At 47.8% G+C, this 24,717-nt stretch overlaps 2 protein-coding genes across 2 annotated transcripts; both read right to left on the bottom strand.

Annotated features, from left to right (window-relative positions):
• Positions 1-4,935: 4,935 nt before the first annotated feature.
• Positions 4,936-5,886, bottom strand: LOC122100291 (olfactory receptor 7A10-like). Its single transcript, XM_042670641.1, has one exon. It carries the CDS (start codon positions 5,803-5,805, stop codon positions 4,936-4,938), a length of 870 nt encoding a protein of 289 aa, XP_042526575.1. The 5' UTR covers positions 5,806-5,886.
• Positions 5,887-11,443: 5,557 nt separating this feature from the next.
• LOC122100290 (olfactory receptor 7A10-like) lies at positions 11,444-12,391 on the bottom strand. Its single transcript, XM_042670640.1, has one exon. It carries the CDS (start codon positions 12,389-12,391, stop codon positions 11,444-11,446), a length of 948 nt encoding a protein of 315 aa, XP_042526574.1.
• Positions 12,392-24,717: the final 12,326 nt, after the last annotated feature.

The raw sequence follows: 24,717 nt of genomic DNA, 5'->3' as shown, positions 1-24,717 counted from the left end.
TGATGTCATGTTGGACTCACTCACTCACCATGGATTTGATCAGGTTATTTCTGTTTTGTTTTGATCATGGGGCCTGAACTCTGGGCCTGGGCCCTGTCTCTCAGCTCTTCAGCTCCAGGTGAGTGCTCTACCACTTGAGCCACAGCTCCATTTCCAGTTTTCTAGTGGTTTATTAGAGATAAGAGTTTCCTGGCCTTTCCTGCCCAGGCTGGCTTTGAACAACAGTCCTCAGATCTCAGCCTCCAGAGTAGCTAGGATTATAGGTGTGTGCCACCGGTGCCTGGTGATTACTCTTTTTTATCTTTATCTTTATTTTCTGGTGCTGGTTCTGGAGCTTGAACTCAGGGCCTGGGTCCTTTCCCTGAGCTTCTTTTTGCTCAAAGCCAGTGCTCTACCACTGGAGTCATAGGTCCACTTCCAGCTCTTTTGTTTTTTTTTTATTGTTTGTTGGCAATAAGTTCTATGGACTCTCCCGTTCCAGCAGATCCTCAGATCTCAGCCTCTTGAGTAGTTAGGATTACAGGCATGAGCCACTGGTGCTGGATGGCTGGTGGTTTATTTCTTTATTAGCTGAGTGTCAGTCCAGGCAAAGAAATCCGTGAAACTCTTATCTCTGTTTGATCACCGAAAGCCAGAAGTGGAGCTGTGGCTCAAGTGGCAGAGCATTAGTCTTGAGGATAAAGTTCAGGGACAGCTCTGAGGCCCAGTTCAATCTCCAAGACCAACACACACGCGCGTGTGCTCACACACACACACATAAACCCCAAACAACCAACCTCCAAACAACAACATCAAAATCCTCTCGATTTATTACCATTCTGTAAGTATTGGTGACTCCAAGGACCACCTGTTTTTTTGAGGCTGTCAAGTAGGTCAGGTTAGGGATGAGCAGAAGGGGAAGGGCAGGGCCTTGTCAAGGTGGAGAATTCTGTCTTTTACTTTACTGTTTGATTTATAAAAGACTTGGAACCTTGGTTAATTGTCAGAGAGATGAGGGAGGGTCATGTGCCCTTATTAATTGTAATCTCTGTGTTGGTGCTGGTTAAAAAAAATACTTGGAAACCCAGAGCTGGTGGCTCACGTCTGTATCCTAGCTACTCAGGAGGCTGAGATCCGAGGATCATGGTTCAAAGCCAGCCCGAGCAGGAAAGTCCGTGAGACTTTTCTCTCCAATGAACCACCAGAAAATGATGCTGAAGAGCCGAGGAACAGCGCCCAGGCCCAAAGCTCAAGCCCCACGACTGACCAAAAAAAATATACTTGGTAGATTTAGGAAGTCAAAGATAAGGACTAGGGAGCTCTAGGGCAAGGCTCACTGTAGCTCTGTCTCCTTCCCCAGAGTCCTCTCATAATTCCCTTTTGGAAAGTGACAGAACAAAAGCTTTTTGTATAGCCACAAATCCAGAACTCACAAGGGAAATAGGAGGAGGAACGGACTGTTAGGGACTGACTGATGTCCATCAACCCCTCCTCCCCCACTCCCAAATTCATATGCTGAAATCTTAATCTCCAACACCCCAGAGCTTGACTGTATGAGGAGAAGATTCTCCAAAAAGATAATCAGATTAGAATGTGAGCACTGAAATATGGTGTCTGGTGTCTTTACAAGAAGAGATTTGAGGCTGGGCACTGGTGGCTCACACCTGTCATCCTAGCTACTCAGGAGGCTGAGGTCTGAGGATTGAGGCTTCAAAGCCAGCCTGGGCAGGAACATCTGTGGATTCTTATCTTCAGGTAATCACCAAAAACCTGGAAGTGGAGCTATGGCCCAAATGATAGAATACTAGCCTTGAGTGAAAAAGATAGAATGCTAGCCTTGAGTGAAAAAGCCTAGGGACAGCTCCCAGGCCCCGAGTTCAAGCCCTAGTATTGGCAAAAAAAAAAAAAAAAAAATAGCAAATACACTCATATTCATGCAGACCCAAACCTACAAGAGTGCTGTGCAGCAGCCATCTGGTTTGAAGAAGGACTGATTTCTTCCCTGGGTGAGAGTAGGTCAGAGGTGCTGGAGGCTTGGTGCCAAGGAGGCTAAGACTTTGTGAAGTGAGAGACACACACAAGTGCCCAGACAGGCAAGACGGCCATTCTCATTATCTGAGGTCTGTCCCCTCCTGTCTCCCCAGGAGAAAATCTCACCAAGCAGGAATGTCATCTTGTTCAACTACTCTGGAGAACAGTATGGAGGCTCCTCAAAAGATTAAACATAGAGCTCCTTATGACCCAGCAATTCCACTCCTGGGCATCTACCCAAAGGACCACAAACCAGGTCACACTAAAGCCAGCAGCACAACCATGCTCATTGCTGCCTTGTAAACCATATAGCTAAGCTATGGAATCAACCCAGACGACATACACACACATGCACACATATATGGAATTCTGTGCTTCCATCAGAATGACATTGCCCCATTCATAAGGAAATGGATAGACTTGGAAAAAATTATATTAAGCAAAGTAAGCCAGACCCAAAGGAACACAGGCTGCTTGGTCTCCCTCATTTGTGATAACTAGACTATGTCTAGGATATTCCTAGCAGAAGATCACAAGGGCTCCATACCCTATGACCATGCAAAATGATGCTTATCAAAATGAACAAGAAATGGAAACAAGAGGTTTTTTAATTGTGCTGTTTGAAGTTCTTTTTTCCTCCTTTGATGTATGCCCTGTTGTTACTGTTCATGGTTCCCGTACCCTTTGTCTCGTATGTAAGTTTATCTGACTTGGGGAAGGGAAGGGGAAATCACAGAAGCCATGGGACAAAGTGTGAACAGATTCATCAGTGAGACTTGCTAGATACTCTCTTGGAAATGAACTTTACAACTTGAGGGGCCGGGGGGGGGGCAAGGGGAGGGAGGGAGAAAACAAGGGAGGGGGGACACCGTTCAAAAAGAAATGTGCACCTGTGCATCACCTCTACAGCACAATACAATAAAATCTCACCAAGCACCAGCTCCCATTTCCCAAGCTGTGAAGCAGGGTCCGGCTGCCGCGGCGGATGCTCCTCACCTGGGTGCTGGTGAGCGGCTGTGTTCTCAGGACAGACGGGCACAGTGCTGGGGACAGCAGGATTCTGTTCAGGCTGAGGCTGGGGTGGGTGGTGTCCTCGCTGGGCGGGGCTGGGGTAGGGAGACACGTGGCCACGCCCCCAGCCCTGCAGCCCTCCGCTCCCCAGCCAGCCGCTCACCACACCTGCTATTTTCCCTTACTCTGTTCCCAGCAGTGCGTGTCCTTTGAGCCCTGCTCCCCTGGGCAAGGCCAGGCGTGCGACATCCAGTTCTCTGCTCAACTCTGTGTCATGCACTATGAACACACTGCACACGGTGCTTGTCCCTCCCTCCCTCCCTCCTTCCCTCCCTCCCTCCCTCCCTCTCTCCTCTTCTCTCCTTTCTCCCTTGACTTCTTCCTCCTCCCTAACTTCTCTCCCTTCTTGCTATTACACATGTGATTCTTTCTCTCTTTCCCCTCCCTCCCATCACCTTCCTCTCTGCCTCTCTCCTCTCTCTCCCTTCCTCCTCCTTTCGCTCTTCTCCCCTCTCTCCCTCTCCCTCTCTTTTCTCCCTTTGTCCCTCTCTTTCTTCCCCCCTCTTTCCCTCTCTCTCCCTCTCTCCTTCCCTCCCTCTCCCCTCTTTCTCAAAAGAACTAGATGTTGAACGCAGGGCTCCACGCTTGCTAGACACATGCTCTCCCATTTGAGTCATTCCACCAGCCCCTTTTAATCTTTTTGTCTTGGTTATTTTTTTCTTTTTGAGATAGGATTTCACCGTATGCCCAAGCTAGCCTGGATTGTCAGCCTCCTATTTGTGCTTCCCCGTGTCACCAGGATGACAGGCATGAACTACCATACCCAGCAGCTGATCAAGACGGAGTCTCATGAACTTTTTTTTTTTTTTTTTGTCTGAGATAGATAAGCCTCTGACCATGATTCCCCCAATCTCCCTCGGCCCCAAGTAACTGGGGTTATAGGTGTGAGCCACTGCACCCCACCCAACTGTTGAGTGCATAATATTCTTAAGGTACATGGAGAAAAATATTCCCAACACAGCTCCTGTGAATGAAATATTTTTAAAGTAAACTACAGTACACGTGCTCATTCAAATAAAAATTAAAAATGGACAAAAAACCACAGGCACAGCAAGTTCTCCCATAACTTCAACAAAAGATTGTAATTTCTTGCTTAGAAGTTTTTTTTTTAATTGTAAAGGTGACTGACATACAGAGGGGTTATAGTTATGTAAGTCAGGTAATGAGAATACTTCTCTTTGAACAGAACCCTTCCCTTGTTTTCTCCCAGTTTTCCCTCCCACTCCTCCCTTGCCCCACAGGCTGTATGGTTCATTTCTAGTGTCTGGTGGTATCATCGCTGAATCGGTTCAGCCTCTGTCCCACCACTGCTGAGCTTCCCCTTCCCCTCCCCGAATCAGATAAACTTACATCCAAGTCAAAAGATACAGAAATCACTAACAGTGACAAAGTGTGTGTGTTGGGGGGGGAGGGGAAACAGGGCCCTAAAATGGAAAATTAAAAACTCCTTGTTTCCATTTCTTGGAGTTCATTTCAATAAGCATCATTTTGTACGATTATATGTAGATAGCTACTGAGCCCTTTTGATCCCCTCCTAAGAACATCCTCCTTTGGTCTCACTGTGTGAATGGTTAGACTCCTGTTTAATTTATCCTGTCCAAGTGTAGTTTTTTTGTCTTTTACTATCCGTTGGGTTTACTCACAGATGTATAGGCACATTGCAGTTGTTACACATGAGGGGAGCCCTGCAGCCTATGCTTCTTTGGGTTTGGCTTACTTGTTTTCCAAGCCTTTCCATTGCCTTAGGAGTGGGTGATGCCATTCTTTCTGAGAGAAGCGTAGCATTCCATTGTGCATATAAGCCACATTTTCTTCATCCATGTGTCCACTGAGGGCTTTCTTTTCCCCTTGTAGTCAGATGCCCTTTCTCACATCCAGGACCGTGAGCACCTGCCTCGTTTCCTTCTCAAGGAACATTGCCAGAGCCCTCTTGAGGTCCTTGTTCCTCAGGCTGTAGATGAAGGGGTTCAGCATGGGGGTGACCACTGTGTACATCACCGAGGCCGTGGTACTCGAGTGCGGGTTTTGGATCACCTCAGAACTGAAGTACACACCCAGGAGCGTGCCATAAGACAAGGAGACCACGGACAGGTGAGACGCGCAGGTGGAGAAGGCCTTGTACCTCCCCTGGGCCGTGGACATGGCCCGGATGGAGGAGACGATTTTATAATGGGAATAAAGAATACCAACCAGGGCACTCCCACCCAGCAGCCCAGCGGCACAGTACAGCGCTATTCGGTTCAGAGAAGTGTCAGAACAGGACACGTGGGCCAGCTGGTTAGGTTCACAGAAGAAGTGTGGGATTTCCAGAGCCTCGCAGAAGGACAGCTGCTGCACCAGGAGGCTTTGTAACAAGGAGTTCAGGGCGCTCGTGACCCAGGAGCCCAGCACCAGCAGCACACAGAGCCGGGGGCTCATGATGATCGCGTAGCGCAGCGGGTGACAGATGGCCCCGAAACGGTCGTAGGCCATCACCGCCAGCAGGAAGTCATCTAACCCTATGAATAATGTAAAGAAGTAAATTTGGATGACGCAGCCTGCGTAGCTGACAGCCCGGCTGTGCGTGTGGAGGCTGAGCAGCATCTTGGGGATGGTGGTGGAGGTGAAGCCGACGTCCACCAGGGACAGGTTGGAGAGGAAGAAGCACATGGGCGTGTGCAGACGGGGGTCGGAGGTGGCTGCCAGGATGACGAGCAGATTGCCGAGCACGGTGAGCAGGTACATGGACAGGAAGAGCCCGTAGAGGAGGGGCTGCAGTCTGGGGTCTTCTGAAATTTCCAGAAGAAGGAATTCTACGATTTGCGAGTCATTCATTGTTCAATGTGGTTGAAGACCCCCCTTCTATGGTTAGTATATGCTCATGAAAATGCTAAAAAGAAGAGAGAGAGAGAGAAAAGAGAGTATATAGCACAATAAAACCATGCACACTTGACCAAGATACTGCTGTGTCTATTCTACAGCCAAGACCTGAATTCTGCGGTTTTGTGTGTGAATCTGCTCCTCCCCTTGGGATCCCTGTCACGATGATTGGAGTTTTCTGCCCACCACTTAGTATCTTCCCTGGAGATGACGCATTCAACATGTTTTGTTTTTGTTTTGTGGATCTGTGCTGGTCTCATGGCTTGAACTCAGGACCTGGGCACTGTCCTTGAACTTTTTTGCTCAAAGCTGGTGCTCTACCCACTTGAGCCACAGTTCCACTTGCCTTTTCTAATTAATTGAAAGTAAGAGTTTCATGGACTTTCCTGCCTGGGCTGGCTTTGAACCGTGATCCTCAGATCTCAGCCTCCTGAGTAGCTAGGATGACAGGTGTGAGCCACCGGTGCCCAGTTGGAAGGATACATTTTTGGGCACTGAGGAAGAAATCACATTGAAACTTATAGTTTCATCCTACATATAGGATGCTGATCCTAATTCAAGACAACAAAATGAAACAATAGCTAATTAAAGTATTCATAGGAGCTGGGCACTGGTGGCTTACACTCGGATTCTTAGCTATTCAGGAGGCTGAGAGCTAAGGACAGAGTTTGAAGCCAGCCTTGGCAGGAAAGTCTGTGAGACTCATCTCCAGTGAATCAGCAAAAAGCTAGAAGTGGGGATGTGGCACAAGTGGTAGAGCACTAGCCTTGAGCAAAACAGCTCAAGGACAGCACACAGGCTCTGAGCTCAAGCTCCAGGATAGGAACACACACACACACACACACACACACACACACACACGCACACACACACCTACACACATACAGAGCACTTCCCTCCACATCTCATATCCAATTTTCTGGCCTCCTGATTGCAAAAGTTTTTTTGTTTTTTTAAGTTTTGCTTGGGCTCTAATTTGATAGACTTTTGTTCCCTTTGCTCAGCTGGCTCCGTTCCCATCCCACAATGGTCCGTCCAGATGCGAGCCTTGCAGGGTTCAAAGGACACGTCAGCTTCCGAACGTGAGATGGATCGCCAGCACGTGAGCCCAGTAGATGATGCTTCTCGAAATGAGCTCCAAGGAATGGAAACGAGAGATTTTTTTTGTACTGTGTGCAGTTCCTTTTCCTTTTCTCGTTCCTTCTCTCCATTCTGCTTTGCTCTGTCTCTGCTTGTGATTTGTGCACCTTCGTCTTGTACATAAATGAATCTGATTGGGGGAGGGGAGGGGGGCGTGGGAACGGAGGGACAGAGGGTGAGCCAGCTCACAGCCAGACTCACGGACTGGGCCGGGAATGAACTCTCCTGCAAGGGGGGAGGGGGGGGGGAGGTCAGGAGGGGAAACCAGGGAGAGAAGGAGGGAGGGGGCGACACTGTTCTAAAGGAAATGCGCCCATTCCCTGAATCGCACATCTGTAACCCCTCTGCTCATCACCTTCGTAATAACAATTAAAAAATAAACAGAAGAAAATGAACCTGGTAGGCGGGAAGGAGTCAGGCCTCGGCTCCAGACAGGAAGGTGGGGAACGGTCAGCTCCTCTTCGGCTGCTTCTCAGTCCCACCGGCCGGGGGTGGGTGAGAAAACCGTCTCGACGTGGGAATCGCATCTCTCTCTGGACGGCAGAGAGGATCTGGAGTCCGGCTCTGACAGGATGGACGAGGGAGTGGACGCAGGGCTTCCCTAGCCTCGCTGCAGACCCTGCCGGGGAGCCCCCATGCCCAGCCCGCGAGGGACACAGCCAGGCAGCGGGCTTCTCCCTCCACGCCGCTCACGAGGGATGCTCCCTCTCCTTACTCCAGACCCTAAGCTCCTCATCCCCCCCCACCCCAGGGACGCTGGTCTGGGCAGAATTAAAAAAAAGTCATGCTCATTTTATTTCCCCGAGAGACGAGATTAGAAGTGAGGGGAATTCAGGCTTGTTTATTCTTCTTGCTTTCCCCCTCTTCTAAAACCATTGTTATTACAAAGGCGATGGGGGGAGAGAGGTGACAGTTACACCAGTCAGGTCGAGTCACTTCAGACAATGTCGCCTCTTCCCGCGCTCTCTCCCAGTTTCCCCCTCCTGTCCCCACCCACAAGCTGTAGAGATCATTGTCCCCACAGCGTGGAGTGAGAACCCCTGCTGCATTTGTTCACCCTCTGTCCCCCCATTCTGTGCCCTCCTCCCCCCCACAAGGACAGGAAAATGAACAAACGAGAGAAAAAGAAAAGGATCCTGGAGTTTCGTTGGATAAATATTGCTTTCTAGGACCAGAGGCACATGGGCATTGCACCGAGCTTCCCCCCACCCCGCCTCCAAATGTTAGTTCCAACTTTGTCCAAAGTCTGAGTTGGGGGGCCTGGAAACTTCCCAAAACGGTCACTCCCTCCTCATGGAGACAGATAAACAGACACCATTTTGTAGAAAGCCACATCACCATTACTACTGCCCTTGCTTCCCAGCAGGTAGGAGGGTAAAATCTTGGGGCACAATTTAAGAAGTGTTTTTTTTCATTTATGAAATGCATGATAATTTCCACAGGTATTTGTAGGTGTTGAACGCCCCATAGACTGAAGATAGATCTTACACAATTTTTATTCTTTATTTTTTTACTGGCTCTGGACTTGAACGCAAAGCCTGGATGTCGTCCCTGAGGTATTTTTTTTGCTCAAGGCTAGTGCTCTATCACTTGAGCCACAGTTTCACGGACAGCTTTTGCTGGTTAATTGAAGATGAGGGTCTCACACATTTTCCTGCTTGAGCTGGCCTTGAACTATGACCTTCAGCTCTCAGCCTCCTGAGGAGGTAGGGTTACAGATGTGAGCCACCAGAGCCTGGCAGGCTTGTTTTTTTTTTTCCCTTAAAAAATTTCTGGTAGCCTTGTTTAGATCTCAGATTCCTTCCATGGCTTCTCCTCTTCCTTGTAAAGGACAACAATGAGAATCTTAATTTAAAGACAATTTTCAAAAGATTGAAGGTCTCCACGATTTCCCCAAGCCAAGAGGACAGACCTCTTTTCTAGACATTTGGTTAGCTTTTTTTTTTTTTGCCAGTTCTGTCTGTCTCTGAGCTTCTTTTGTTCAAGTGTTCTATCACTTGAGCCACAGCGCCACTTCCGGCTTTTTCTGCTTATATGGTGCTGAAGAATCAAACCCAGGGCTTCATGTATGCTAGGCAAGCACTCTACCACTGAGCCACCTTCCCAGCCCTTGATTAACTTATTTTTAATTTTTAATTTTTTTATTTTTAATTTTTTATCATAAAGATACTATACAGAGGGGCTGGGAAGGTGGCTCAGTGGTAGAGTGCTTGCCTTGCATGCCTGAGGCCCTGGGTTCGATTCCTCAGCACCACATAAGCAAAAAGAAAAAAGCCGGAAGTGGTGCTGTGGCTCAAGTGGTAGAGCGCTAGCCTTGAGCTGAAGAGCTGAGGGACAGCGCCCAGGCCCAGAGTTCAGGCCCCACAACCGGACCCCCCCCAAAAAAAGATATTATACAGAGGGTTACAGTTACATGAGCAAGGTAATGAGTACACTTCCTACTGAGCATTGTTACCCCCTCCATTGTTTTCCCCCTACTATCCTTTCCCTCCCTACCTTCCCCGAGGTTCTTTTTTTTTTAAATTGTGATTAAGTGATTACATAATTTCCCAAATTTCACAGTATTGTGGAATAATGATGCTCATTTAAAGTCACAAGCTCATTCTAACTTTCCTGGAGCACATTGTCTATCACGGTCTATAACATATAACCGTGTACACATATACACCATACATGTGATCAGCAGCATGGGGATATTTAGTAGTGGTTCGGCCAGATGAATGGGAGTTCTTTGTTTCTTAAGTCCTGTTAGTTTTGTCGTATCACCTAACATTTTGGATTTAGCATCCACTTATCAGGGAGACCATGTACCGTTTGTCTCTTTGCTCTTGGCTTACCTCGCTCAACACGATTTCTTCTAGCTCCATCCATTTCCCTGCAAATGCCATTATTTTGTCATTTCTAATGGCTGCATAATATTCCATTGTGTATAGATACCACAATTTTTGGATCCATTCATCTGTGGTGGGCCATCTGGGTTGTTTCCATATCCTGGCTATTGTGAATAGTGCTGCAATACCTTGATTAACTTTTTAATTAAAAAAGAATACTGAGGGAGCTGGGAAGGTGGCTCAGTGGTAGAGTGCTTGCCTTGCATACATGAGGCCCTGGGTTCAATTCCTCAGCACCACATAAACAGAAAAAGCCAGAAGTGGCGCTGTGGCTCAAGTGCTAGAGTGCTAGCCTTGAGCTGAAGAGCTGAGGGACAGCTCCCAGGCCCAGAGTTCAGGCCCCATGTCCGACAAAAAAAATACTGAGGGGGGAGAGGAAATGAGAGTAACCGAGGGATGGGGGTAACAATATTCGACAAAAAACATACTCATGACCTTCCTTATGTAACTGTGACCCCGCTGTGCATCACAATGAAAGAAAATAAAATTAAAGTAGAAAATAATAAAAAAAATACTGGACCAAATCATTAATGAGGAAATCACTTCTCTAGCCAAATGTATTTTCTCTGAGGACAAGGGAAAAAAAAAAAAGAAACAACAAAAAAACTAAAGTAATAATTTTGAACTCTTGCCTAATTGTAGTCTTTAGGAAATATTTCAAATCAGTTGAAAATAAGTATCTGAAGGATTGAAAGAAAAGAAACCAGATACTTCTGCATGCTGGAGACTTATGCCTGTAATGATGCCAAACTACTCAGGAGGCTGAGATCTGAGGATCGTGGTTCAAAGCCAGACAAGGCAGGAAAGTCCATGAGACTCTTATCGCCAGTGAACCACCAAGATGTTGGAAGTGGAGCTGTGTCTTGAGTGGTAGAGCTCAAGCCTTGAGCAGAAAAACTTCAGGGACAGTGTCAAGGCCCTGAATTCAAACCCCACAACACACACACACACACACACACACACACACACACACACACACACACACACACACACACAATCTTTCAAATTGAAATACAACATGGAAAGTTGATGTTCCCTGTTGTACAGAAGCTACTGTGTGAGTTGGAGCACTAATCAATCAGTTATCTAAACTCTTTCAATGTAAGCTATCTATCTATCTATCTATCTATCTATCTATCTATCTATCTATCTATCCATCCATCCATCCATCCATCCATCCATCCATCCATCCATCTATCTATCTATCTATCATCTGTGCAGGTCCTGGGGTTTGAACTCAGGACCCAGGTTCTGTCCCTGAGCCTTTTCACTCAAGGCTGGAAGGCTGGTGCTCTATCACTTGAGCCACAGCTCCACTTCTGGGTTTTTCCATGGTTCTTTGGAGAGAAGGGTCTCACAAGCTTTCCTGCTTGGGCTGGCTTCGAACTGTGATCCTCAGCTCTCAGCCTCCCGAGAAGCCGGGATGACAGGTGTGAGCCACCCGTGTCTGTGGCAGCTCTTTTGTGTTTGGCCTAGGGCAATGCTGCCCTTTTGGTGTTTCTCTGCAGGAGTGTCCTCAGAGCCCTCTTGAGGTCCTTGTTCCTCAGGCTGTAGATGAAGGGGTTCAGCATGGGGGTGACCACGCTGTACATCACTGAGGCCGTGGCCGTCGAGTGGGGGTCTTGGGCCACAGTGGAGCTGAGGTACACACCCAGGATCGTGCCGTAAAACAAGGAGACCACGGAGAGGTGCGACGCGCAGGTGGAGAAGGCCTTGTACCTCCCCTGGGCGGAGGACATGGCCCGGATGGAGGACACGATCCTGGAGTAAGAGTACAGGATGCCGGCCAGCGAGCTGCCACCCAGCAGCCCAGCCGCGCAGTCCATGAGCACGTTAATAAGGAAGGTGTCCGAGCAGGCCAGGTGCACCACCTGATTCGGTTCGCAGAAGAAGTGCGGGACTTCCACGTCGGAGCAGAAGGACAGGTGTGCGAAAACAAAGCTTTGTAACGAGGAATTCAGGGCACTGGTGACCCAGGAGCCCAGCACCAGCAAGCTGCAGCGCCAGGGGCCCACGATGGCCGCATAGCGCAGCGGGTGACAGATGGCCACGAAGCGGTCGTAGGCCATCACCACCAGCAGGAAGTTGTCCAGCCCTGCAAAGAGCAAGAAGAAGAACATCTGGGCCACGCAGCCCGCGTAGCTGACGGCCCGGCTGTGCGTGTGGAGGTTGAGCAGCATCTTGGGGATGGTGGTGGAGGTGAAGCCAATGTCCACCAGGGACAGGTTGGAGAGGAAGAAGTACATGGGCGTGTGCAGACGGGGGTCGGAGATGGCTGCCAGGATGATGAGCAGATTGCCGAGCACGGTGAGCAGGTACATGGACAGGAAGAGCCCGTAGAGGAGGGGCTGCAGTTGGGGCAGTTGTGAAAATCCCAGAAGAAGGAATTCTGAAACCCGTGTGTCATTGTGCGATTCCATGTGTCGTAGGAGACTACCAGGAAGAGGGAAACAATCACCAGATGAGTGAATGAGCACGCGCACAGTGCTCTTCAGAATGTCCTCAGACTCGTCTTGGATTGCCCTCCACCCCCACGTATGTCTATGAGTATGAACGCCTATGTGAATGCATATGCGCACGTCTTCAATGCATTGAATAGTTTACAGCATTATTACCAATGCCTTCTGTACTTTAAGAATAAAAGCACATCACCACAGCAGACTCGAAACTCTCCCACAGAGCCATAATAACAAAACCAGCTTGGCACTGACACAAAACTAGACCAATGGAATAGATGACAAGACGCAGAAAATAAAACCCTAGACCCAAAGACCTATGGCGAGGAGAAGAAGTAGCCTGAACAAACTGGACAGCCATATGCAGAAAACTCAAAGTGGATCCCTGTTTGTCACCGTGCACTAATATCAAGTCAAAGTATATCAAAGGCTGGGCACTGGTGGCTCACACCTGTAATCCCAGCTACTCAGGAGGCTGATATCTGAGGATCACAGTTTGAAGCCAGCCTGGGAAGAAAAGTCACTGTGAGGCTCTTATCTCCAATAAACCACCCAAAAACTGAAAGTAGGACTGTGGCTCCAAGTGGTAGAGGGCTAGCCTTGAGTGAAAGAACTCAATAACAGCATCCAGGCCCTGAGTTCAAGCCCCAGGACCAACCCCTTCACCCCCAAAAAGAATCCCACAAATCTCCCAAAGTGGATCAAAGACCTCAACATCCGATCCAAAAACTTTGAAACTACTAAGAGAGTAGGAAAAACATTAGAACTCATAGGCATAGGTAGACACATGTTGAACAGAGTTTCCAGGGCATAACAGATAGAAGAGAGACTTGACAGATAGGACTACATCAAAATAAAAAGTTTCGGCACAGATACCAAACTAGAAAGACAGCCAACAGACTGGGAAAAGATCTTTACCAGCAATACATCAGACAAAGGCCTAATATCCAATATATACAAGGAGCTCAAGAAACCAACCCTCCCACACCTCATAAACCAGTCACTAAATGGGCAAGGGAGCTAAGGAGAGACTTCTCAGAAGAAGAGGTGAGAATGGCTGCCACGCCTACTCCGGTGGAGTCTGCTTAGCATGGGAAACCTGCTTTCAGACCTGAGAATGGGGCTTCACAGAGACCTATCTCTGAGAATGGGACTTCACCGAAGTCTACCTCAGAGAATGGGGCTTCACAGAGGCCTACCTCCTGGAAAGGCTGGCAAGCCCCTGGGAAAGATGTGTTTCTGTTCTTGTTTTTTCTTTTCTTCACTGTATAAGAGTGCCTATGAATCTTTTACTGTTTCTGCTATTTCTTAAAAATAGAGATAAGCCGGAAACAAGTGCCTATCAGGCGACCAGCTGGTGACCACCCAAGAATGAAGCCCTGCAGCAAGATTGTGTAACCTTTTGCCCTTTCTCATGGAGACTCTTGCTATAAAAGCTTGTCATCCTCTGCATTAAATCGCGCTCAGCATCCACTCCTCTTGTGTGTGAGTTGTCTGTTTGCCATCTCCCCACCTATTCCAGTTCCTCCACTAGGTGTCCTCCGTCTTCCCGACAGAGCCGGTCCGAGGCAAACGGCAAAGAAACACAGGAGGAAATGCTCATTATCTCTGGCCACAAAGGAAATGCAAATCAAAACAACCCTGAGATTCCATCTCACCCCAGTTAGACTGGCCAACATTGTGAATTCAAACAACAACAAATGTTGGCAGGGATGTGGAGAAAAAGGATCCCTACTGCACTGCTGGTGGGAATGTGAACTCCTGCAACCACTCTGAACAGCAGTCTGGAGGCTCCTCAAAAAACTAAACACAGACCTTGCCTACGACCCAGCCAAAGCACTCCTGGGAATCTACCCTGAACATCATGCTCCAGGATACAGTAAGGACACCTGCACACCCATGTTCATTGCTGCACTGTTCACAACAGCCAAGATATGGAAACAGCCCAGAGGCCCCACAATAGATGAACAGATCCAAAAAACCTACACCCAGTGGAAATTTACACAGCCCTTAGAAAGGATAAAATGATGTCATTGGCAGGGGAAATGGACAGAACTAGAACAAATTATGTTAAGTGAGGTAAGCCAAGTTCAGAGAGACAAACGATGCGTGTTCTCTGTGATATCCAGAAGTTAGATCTAAAACGCACTGGGATATGACAAATTACACAGGATTCTAGATCCTCACACACAGCAAGACCAGAAGAGGATGGCCTTAGGAGAAAACCACAAAGGTGCAATACCCAAGCGCCTCTTCACAGGTATATAAACCAACTCCAAAGATACGGAAACAAAAGAGTTCTTCCAAAAAAGTTTTTAGTTTTTGATGGCTCTGTCTTCTTTACCCTATGTATGGTGTATTCGCGTGTATATATTCAGGAGGGCGGGGGAGGGCATAGAACTCCAGGGAAAAAGGGTCGAGCTCACTGGACATTGGTGAAGTGAATTTGTCGGTGGAGACGGGAGGGAGGGAGTGGGAGAGAACGAGGGAACAGAAGACACTGGGTGAAAGGAAATGTGCTCGTCACCTGACTCATGTCAGTGTCACCCCTCTGTACACCATACCAGTAAACATCTATTTAAAAAAGAATAAAGACACATTAAAAATCAGTTTTCTGGAACTATCTCTCTCTATATATATATCATTCTACATATCTTTCTTCCCTCATTCTCCTCCCTCCCTCTTTCCTTCTCCTTTCTTTCCTTCCTTCCTTTCTCTCTCTCCTTTCCTTCTTTCTTCGTCATCATTCTATCATTCTACAGATCTTTCTTCTAATTCCCCTCCCTCCTTCTTTCCCTCTCTTCCTTCTTTCTTTTATTAAATATGTATTTTTTTATTTTAAAGATGCTGTACAGTTACATGAGTAAGGCAATGAGTCCATTTCCTATCGAGCATTGTTACCCCCTCCTTTGTTTTTCCCCTACCATCCCTTCCAGCCTCACCTCCCCAACTCCAAGCTGTAAAGTCTGTTTCCAACATAGTTTCTTGTACATCTCATTGCTACAATGGGTCAATGTGTATCCTTATATCAGCATTTTGTTATTCTCTCTCTATATCATTCTACACATCTTTCTTCCCTCATTCTGCTCCCTCCCTCTTTCCTTCTCCTTTCCCTCCTTCCTTTCTCTCTCTCCTTTCCTTTCTTCTGTCTTTCTCATCATTCTTATCAATCAATCAGTCTATCTACCTATCTATCTTATATCTGTAGAACTAAGTGACCAAGATAACAGTAGAAAAACCCTCCAAATCTTCCATTGAAGCTAGAAAATCAGAAGCTAAACACACGCAGTCCTCCTAAAAGCAAGGTATCTGCAGAAGTAATCTGGAATTACAAAGAGACGGGAAAAGGCCAACCATGTAGAATTTTCTATGTTCACCAGGAAGAATGAAATCCTGTCAGTTGCAGGAGAATGGATGGATCTGGAAAATACCACCCAGAGACACACAGCACGCGTGTTTTCTCTCCTGTGTGGGTCTTAGACCCAAAGCACAGCTGCCCCATAAGCACACACAGGTGCATGCGTGCGCACGCGCAGCCCCGCCCCTGACGCGCTGGACACACGCACGGACGTGCGCACGCGCGGCCCCGCCCCTGCACACCATGTAACACCGAGACAGAAAAGAGGAGGAGGCCGACAAGCTCCCAAACGCATCCACTGTCCAGGAGTGAAGAACGGCCGCCCGCGCCTGCTGCCCCCCAACTGTGCACGCGTGCGGGGACTGAGTTCAAGCCCAGGACTGGCACAAATCTTCAGATCTCACTAAGACCAATTGTCTGCCTGCCTGCCTTCCTTCCTTCCTTCCTTCCTTCTTCCTTCCTTCCTTCCTTCCTTCCTTCCTTCTTCCTTCCTTCCTTCTTCCTTCCTTCCTTCCTTCCTTCCTTCCTTCCTTCTTCCTTCTTCCTTCCTTCTTTCCTTCTTCCTTCCTTCCTTCTTTCCTTCTTCCTTCCTTCCTTCCTCCTTCCTTCCTTCCTTCCTTCCTTCTTTTCTTGCTTTCTTACTTTCTCTTTCTTTCTTACTTTCTGTAGCTGTACAAAGGCGTTTCAGGTCAATACGTCAGTTTGGGAGTACAATGTGTCTTCTTTTCTGGCGCTGGTCCTGGGGCTCGAACTCTGGGCCTGGGCGCTGTCCACGAGCTTTTGTGCTCCAGGCTGGTGTTCTTCCACTGGAGCCACAGCTCCACTTCCAGTTTTACTGCTGTTTAATTGGAGAAAAGAGTCTCATGGACTTCCCTGTCTGGGCTGGCTTCGACCCTCGACCCTCAGATTTCAGCCTCCTGGGTTGCTAGCACGGCAGGCGTGAGCCCCCGGCACCCGGCTTACAATCATGTCACTCCTGCCACCATCCCCACCCCACCCCATCGTCTCCCCAGCCCCACCCATCTCCTCAGCTTCCCTGGTCCCATTTTTCCCGTATGGACATTGAATGTCAGGACTAGATTCTCCCCCCCTTCCTCTCCTCCTTCCTCTCCCCTCCTCCCCTTCCCGTCCTCCCCGCCTCCCACCCCAACCCTACAAGCACACTCCAGCCTTCATTCATTTTGCTCACCTGTTCAGTTAGCTGCTCAAAGGAGTTACAACCACTGCAATCCTCCCCTCCGCTTGAGTCAACACGTTTGTGCATGTCTCCATAGAACCCGTTTCTATTCACACACACACACACACACACACACACACACACTCATAATTTAGACCTAACTTCCACCTGTGAGAAAGGACACATGTTCTTTGTGGCTCAGAGCCTGCCTTACTTCACTTGATGTACATTTTCCCCCTCAGGTCCATCTGTTCCTCAGTCTGGGGCTGACCTGGTCCTTTGAAAACACTGAGTATATTCTGTCCACCTCCATTTGCATTTTCCCCTTTAACCCCAATCATTTCGGCATCCCTAAGCAGGGCCACCGCTCACCCCGGCAGAGGGTCTGAGATGAGGTTGTCCATGTGGCGGTCTTGCTGCTCCCCTGGATGGTTCTGGAATCCCTTCCCAGACAGGACTGAAGCATTGGTCTCTCAAATAGATTTTCAGGCGTGAGAGGAACCAGCCCTGCGGGGTGCAACCCACAATTGTGTCCTGTGAGGACGGACACCAGAGGATGGAGGCACTTATAGTTCCCATCTGCTAATGAGGTTCCTTTCCTCTTCTTTCTCCAGCCCCTGAGCCCCGAGTTCCCACTGGGGACATTGGTGAGAACAGGAAGGAAAAATTTCCACAGTGTCTCTGTGTTCTCACGAGACCAGCTTGGCAATGCGTCTTTGTTACATCTCCTTCATGAATTCCCCTTCCTTCTGGAAGTCTCATCTCCGTAGAGCATTTGCCCGTCTTTATCTGAATTTGCTTCCAATTCAGAGGCACTTTGCTAGGTTCCCTGGAAGCCCAAAAGCCTGACGTGTAGAGGGATGTGAGTTCTGTTAGCTTCAGAAAAGCAATCGATGATACCTTCATCCATCTATACAACTGGACTCACTATGTTATTTTATTTTATGTTTTGGTGTGGCACTCTACCAACCGAGGCACAGCTCCCTTTCTGGCTTTTTTTAAAATTTTTGCTGGTTAATTGGCGATAAGAATCTTATGGGCTTTCTTGCTCTGGCTGGCTTTGAAACATGGTCCTCATTTCTCAGTTTCCTGAGTAACTAGAGTGACAAGCAGGAGCTACTGGAACCCAGTTTGTATTCACTTGTCTTGAAACCATGGGGACATTATTATAACCATTGATCTTTTTGTGTTTCCTCCTTTTTACATAATTTGTACACTTTGCGGAAGGACTAATTATAGCTAATATCCTGTGCACTCCCATTTTGTGGTGAGGGCACTTGGCATCATGTTGTCTATCTATCTATCTATCATCTATCTATCTTTCTATCTATCTTTCTATCTATCTATCTATCTATCTATCTATCTATCTATCTATCTATCTATCTATCTATCTATCTATCTATCTATCTATCTATCTATCTAGTGGGGTTTGAACTCAGGGTCTGGGCACTGTCCCTGAGCTTCTTTGTGCTCAACCACTTGAGCCACAGTGCCACTTCCAGTTTCTTAAACTGGAGATAAGAGTCTCATGGGGACTTTTCTGCCCGGGCTGGCTTTGAACCACAATCCTCAGATCTCAGCCTCCTGAGTAGCTAGGATGACAGGCATGAGCCACTGGCACCCAGCTTTTAATATTTTTAAAGAAGACAATGTATCAGCAACTGAAATAACCACCTTGTACAGTAACTTCCTTGAATTTATAGCTAAGATAGAACTGTGCATTCAGGTCCTTTGTCCCCTGTCTACCCAACTACCTCATACCATTCTTAATTTGTCTGAAGTAAAAAATTTTAGATCATGTACTCCTGCAGGTCAGGATACAGCGAAGACACTCGCACACCCAAGTTCATTGCTGCACTGCTTCCAGATTGCATCTTCTTTTGGATTTTTCCTGTCTAGGCACCTGATCGCTGTGCTCGGGAATCCACTCATCATCCTGGCCATCATGGCAGACCGCCATCTGCACACGCCCATGTGCTTCTTCCTTACCAACCTGTCCCTCGTGGATGTCTGCTTCACCTCTGCCACCGTCCCCAAGATGCTGCTCAGCCTCCACACGCACAGCCAGGCCATCAGCTACGCGGGCTGCGTGGCCCAGATGAACTTTTTCATATTCCTTAGTGTTGGGCATCCTTCCATTGACCGTGAGGGCTTAGGGCCTCTTTGTGGCCATCGGTCACCTCCTGCATTACGTAGCCAACACGAACCCCCGGTTTTGTGTGCTGCTGTTTCTGGGGTCCTTGATGGTGAGTGTTGGGGTGCTGTGCCTGTCCTCCGGTGCGCACTCAGACCCCCCACTGTGAAGCGGCCTGCCACGTGCGCTCTGGCGCCCGTGTTAGTGGCAGTGTCTCGCAGCTCTGCTGCGGTCTGTGGCCCCTCCACGGCCATCCTGTGCTCTCCACGATCGCTCCCTCCACCCGGGCCACCCCCTCAGCTCAGGGCAAGGACACTGCGTTCGCCGCCTCTCCGCTGCCTCTTCGTTTGAGTCGTACAGTTAGGTGTGCTCCTCGGTTCTTGCCGTGACCCCCAAACTCACACGCAACGGCAACTGCCCATGTGCTGGGTACTACACTGTGGTCACCCCATGCTGAACCCCTTTATCTACATCCTGAGGGACAAAGATATCCAGAGCCCGGAAAAAAAAGACTTCATGAGGAAGTGGCGCTGTGGCTCAAGTGGTAGAGAGCTAGCCTTGAGCAAAAAGGCTCAGGGACAGTGCCCAGGCCCTGGAAAGCACTCAGGCTCTACATTTAAATCCTAGGACCAGCAAAACATAACAACAACGAAAAGCACAAAGGCTTTATGAGTCAGAAACAATAAGAGGTATGTTGTACTGAGTCTAAAGAAATGCCCATGGCTGCCCAGACTCAAAGTCTGAGTCCTGGGTTATTTTGTCAGCTGGTAAATGCAACATAGAATTTTTTCATTTACATTTTATTCCTGGAGTTTCTGTTTTTCTGATTCTAACTTCTCTAAGTGAAAATCTATTAGAACTATTAATTAAAATGTATTTTAATATTAATGACCTATTAATAAACTATTTATTAAACATCGATTAAAATTTCCTGCTCTGTATGTGATCCAACCATCTTAATTTTATCATCCTCCCCCCCCAATTTAGGCAATTCCCGCCCCCCAGTTTTGGATCCAAAACATTTAGAAATTTATTTATTTTATACTTTTTTTTTGTATAAAATCTGAGGTGATCTCACCTTAGATGACATTTATTTAGTGATTACACTAAATAATTAAAAAAATTCTTGTACTAAAAATAGTCATAGCAAGTATCCAATGATAGGGAATGCATTCGAAAACCCAGGCCATTTCTAAGATTTTTTTTTTTTTTGTCGGTCGTGGGGCCTGAACTCTGTCCTGGATGCTGTCCCTCAGCTCTTCAGCTCAAGGTGAGCGCTTTAGCACTTGAGCTACAGCACCACTTCTGGCTTTTTCTGCTTATGTGGCGCTAAGGAATCGAACCCAGGGCCTCATGCATGCAAGGCAAGCACTCTACCACTCAGCCACCTTCTCAGCCCGATTTCTAAGCTTTTTATACTACAAATAAATCAACGAATCAAGTTGTTTGCTTGCATGTGTTTGTTATTCTTCGGTGTATTAATTCACACACTGCCCTAGCTGTTAACTTGAGTTTTAGCATGTTTAGATGTGAGATGCTCATGAGGGTATTTGTTTAAAAATTTTTTAAATTGTTATTACAAAGGCGATGCATAGAGAGATCACAGTAACATAGGACAGGGAATGAGTACATTTCTTTTATCCTTTTTTCTTTATTTTTGGTCATGGGGCTTGAACTCAGGGCCTGGACACTGCCCCTGAGCTTTTTGCTGCAAGGCTAGTGCTCTACCCCTTTGAGCCACAGCACCGCTTCCGGTTTTCTGGTGGTTCATTGGAGATAAGAGTTTCATGCACTTTCCTGCCTGGGCTGACTTTGAATCATGATCCTCAGATCTCAGCCTCCCAAGTAGCTAGGATTACAAGTGTGAGTGCCCAGCACCAACACATTTCTTTTTGGGCAATGTCACCCTTTCCCAGCTGTTTCCCAGTTTTTCCCTCCCATCCCTACCCACAAGTTGCGTAGTTCATTTTCAATGTAATGTCTAGTGAGCATCACTGCTGCGTTGGTTCCCCCTTTGTCCTCTGTATCTGTGGTCCCCTTCTTACCCTCCCGAAGACAGACAAACTAACAAACAGGACAAAAGGAAAAGAAAACAAAAACAGCAACAAAGGAAAAAAGAAAAAACGGGCTGGGAAGGTGGCTCAGGGGTAGAGCGCTTGCCTTGCATGCATGAGGCCCTGGGTTCAATTCCTCAGCACCACATACACAGAAAAAGCTGGAAGTGGCGCTGTGGCTCAAATGGTAGAGTGCTCGCCTTGAGCTGAAGAGCTGAGGGACAGCGCCCAGGCCCAGAGTTCAGGCCCCACGACTGACAAAAAAACAAAAACAAAACCAAAAACAACCTTTTGTTTCCGTTTTCAGACAGGTTTATTAGTCTGGGAACTCAGGGATCTTTCAAGAGGCTCAGGGTCTGGTGTCAGGAGTACAGATCTCTGGAGCGCAGAGGGATTTTGTGGAGAAGGAGGAGAGGGGCGCGCTGGGCATTTCTGCAGGGGTCTCAGAAGCGGAGAATCAGCAGGGAAACAATGGCTCTCAGAGCGATGTCCCACAGGGAAAGCGGGTGCTTTGTGCTGGAATAAAACAGAAGAACGTGCTGAGGGGCCAGGAGACACAGCTGCGCCGTTCTGAGGGACAAAGAGACACAGCTGCGCCGTTCGTTCTGTGTTTGCGGGCTGGTGCAGCTGGCCTGCACGGGCCGTTGTCAGCTGTGGCGTTAACATCTGGCTGCGAGGCTGACGTCCGCTTCTGCCCACGGTCCCAGGTCTGCACAGCTACTGACTCCACCACCACCAGCCGGGAAGGATGTGTGGACTTCCAGGCTGAGCGCCTCTGCTCACAAAACCCATCCAGTGAGTCTGAGAGCCTGCTGCGTGCCACAGGGGAGCCGGGAAGCCAGGGTGTCTGTTTCCGTGATGGAGCCATTTTCCACCTGTTCATGACCTCCTCACACCCACATTCCTCCACCAGTCCCATTCAGTGGAAATCTCCTGTTTTCTACAGACTTGTGGAGTAATATTGTGCCCCTATTTTTTTTGGGATGGCGGTCGTGGGGCCTGAACTCTGGGCCTGGGCGCTGTCCCTCAGCTCTTCAGCTTAAAGTGAGCGTTCTACCACTTGAGCCACAGTGCCACTTCCAAGCTCTCTCTGCTTATGTGGTGCTGAGGAATCGAGCCCAGGGCCTCATGCATGCAAGGCAAGCGCTCTACCACTGAGCCACCTTGCCAGCCCATGCCCATAATTCTTGTGTGTGTGTGTGTGTGTGTGTGTGTGTGTGTGTGTGTGCCCATCCTGGGCCTTGAATTCGTGGCCTAGTTGCTGTTCCTTAGCTTTTTTTTTCTTCACTCAGGCTGGTGCTCTACCCCTTGAGCCACAGCTCTACTTCTAGCTTTTTGGTGTTATATTAGAGATTAGAGTCTCATGCACTTTTCCTTCCCCAGCCTGGCTTTGAACCACATTCCTCAGATCTCAGTCTCCTGAGTATTTAGGATTACAGGCATGAGCCACCAGCACTGGACTTATATCCATTTTTTTTTTTTGTTGGTCGTGGGCCCTGAACTCTGGGCCTGGGTGTTGTCCCTCAGCTCTTCAGCTCTAGGCTAGTGCTCTACCACTTGAGCCACAGCGCCACTTCCGGCTTTTTTTCTGCTTATGTGGTGCTGAGGAATTGAACCCATGGCCTCATGCATGCGAGGCAAGCACTCTACCACTGAGCCAACCTCCCAGCCCTCCGCTTTTAATGTTTAAGCTGCTCCAAAATAGTTAAGTACAATCTTGTCACAAGAAGGGAGGCCTGGATGGCCAAAGCTTCCCTTACACGGGAGGGAAGGGGTTTGGTGTTCTGTTGCAGGGTACAGTGACTGCCACTGATAATAATAAAACATATTAAACATAGCTAGGATTGGGGCTGGGAAGGTGGCTCAGTGGTAGAGTGCTTACCTAGCATGCATGAAGCCCTGGGTTCCATTCCTCAGCACCACAGACACAGAAAAAGCTGGAGGTGGTGCTGTGGCTCAAGTGGTAGAACGCTACCCTTAAGCAAAAGAAGCTGAAGGACAGCGCCCAGGCCCTGAGTTCAAGCCCCAGGACTGGCAAAAACAATAGCTAGGCGATCAGGAAGTGGGTACTGAAAGGGGTAGGCTGGGATCAGGGGCAGAGGGGTAGATGAATGAAGAGAAGATGGAGGGAGTGTGGTCAAGAATTCAATGTATCTCCTACAAAACTCAGACGAATGGGGGAAGGGCTGGGTAGGGGAGGGAAGGGTGAGAATATTGAGGATGACATTGATCAAGATACATTTACAACCTGCTTTGCTCAGCAGAAGCCCCTTGGTACAACCGCAATACTAACAGATAATAATAAAACTCATTAAAAATAAGGAGGAGAGACATTTTTAATATTCTTAGCAACCACAAATGATAACTGTTTGAGGCAAAGGAGAAAGATCTGGTTATTATGTGCATACCCATCTAAATGGACAGTTAGAGAAATGCATCCATCAAAAGGCAATAAGTCATGGAAACCAACTCAATACTGAGTTTCTCAAGAGAAATGTCTTGGAATGCTTCATTCAAGAACTGCCCAAACTGTGTTCTTCGTTTTGTGCTGGACTTTTCATACGAGGGAGGTTCTGCTTGCGGCAGGCTACCAAAACAAGATTCCCTCCCCTCTGTCTTCCCAGGGATTGTTCTGGATGGCTCAGCGTTTGTGAGCGCTCCCGGGAGATGTGCTTAGACTTGGAAGGCAGCCAGGATACGGAAAGATTCCCTTCCCCACCACCTGTCCAGGGACCGTAGAACGTTTAAAATCTTCCCTCAGGATATTTAATCTCTCTTGATTTTTAAATGTATTTCTTTAAAAATGAATTATCTTTTATTTTTATTTTATTTTATTATTATTTTTTTGCCAGTCCTGGGATTTGAACTCAGGGCCTGGACACTGTGCTAGGACTCTAACACTTGAGCCACAGTGCCCATTCCAGCTTTTTCTCTGATTAATTGAAGAGTCTCACGGACTTTCCTGCCCTGGCTGGCTTTGAGCCACCATCCTCAGATCTCAGTTTCCTGAGGATGACAGGCGTGAGCTGCCAGTGCCCGGCTATTTATTTTCATCTTTACTTTTAAGTAGTTGTGTGAAGGACTTGCTATTGAATGAAGCAGTTTGTGAACACAATGCATGTTGGTCAGAGCTGCCCATTCCGCATTCTGACCCCTCCCTCCCCTCCCCTCCCTCCCCTTCCCTCACTCTTCCTATGCATTGAATTCTTTACTCCATTCTCTCCCTTCTTCTCCTCTTCATTCGTCTACCCCTTTCCCCTTGACCCCATCTCCCTACTGCAGTTTTCCTAGTGTTTTATTTCGTTGAACGTTATCTCTTGTCTTTCTAAGGAATTACTCTATTTGAGTTCTCCCTTGAATCTACCGTATTTCAGTCAATACATTTGTGTACACTTGCACACCACCCAAGGGGGTTACTTATAAACGGATGAGCTGAATCCAGCTTCCACACACCAGGGAAACCTGCATCTGCTGTCTCTTTGGGCTTGACTTGCTTCACTTAATACAATTTTTTTTTCTGGGTTTTCCCATTTCTTCAGAAATGATACACTATCATTCTTTCTGATG

This window comes from Dipodomys spectabilis, unplaced genomic scaffold (genome assembly GCF_019054845.1).
Source record: "Dipodomys spectabilis isolate Male_0828 unplaced genomic scaffold, ASM1905484v1 ptg000573l, whole genome shotgun sequence".
NCBI classification, from domain to species: domain Eukaryota; kingdom Metazoa; phylum Chordata; class Mammalia; order Rodentia; family Heteromyidae; genus Dipodomys; species Dipodomys spectabilis.
This window is presented reverse-complemented; position numbering and strand designations above follow the sequence as displayed.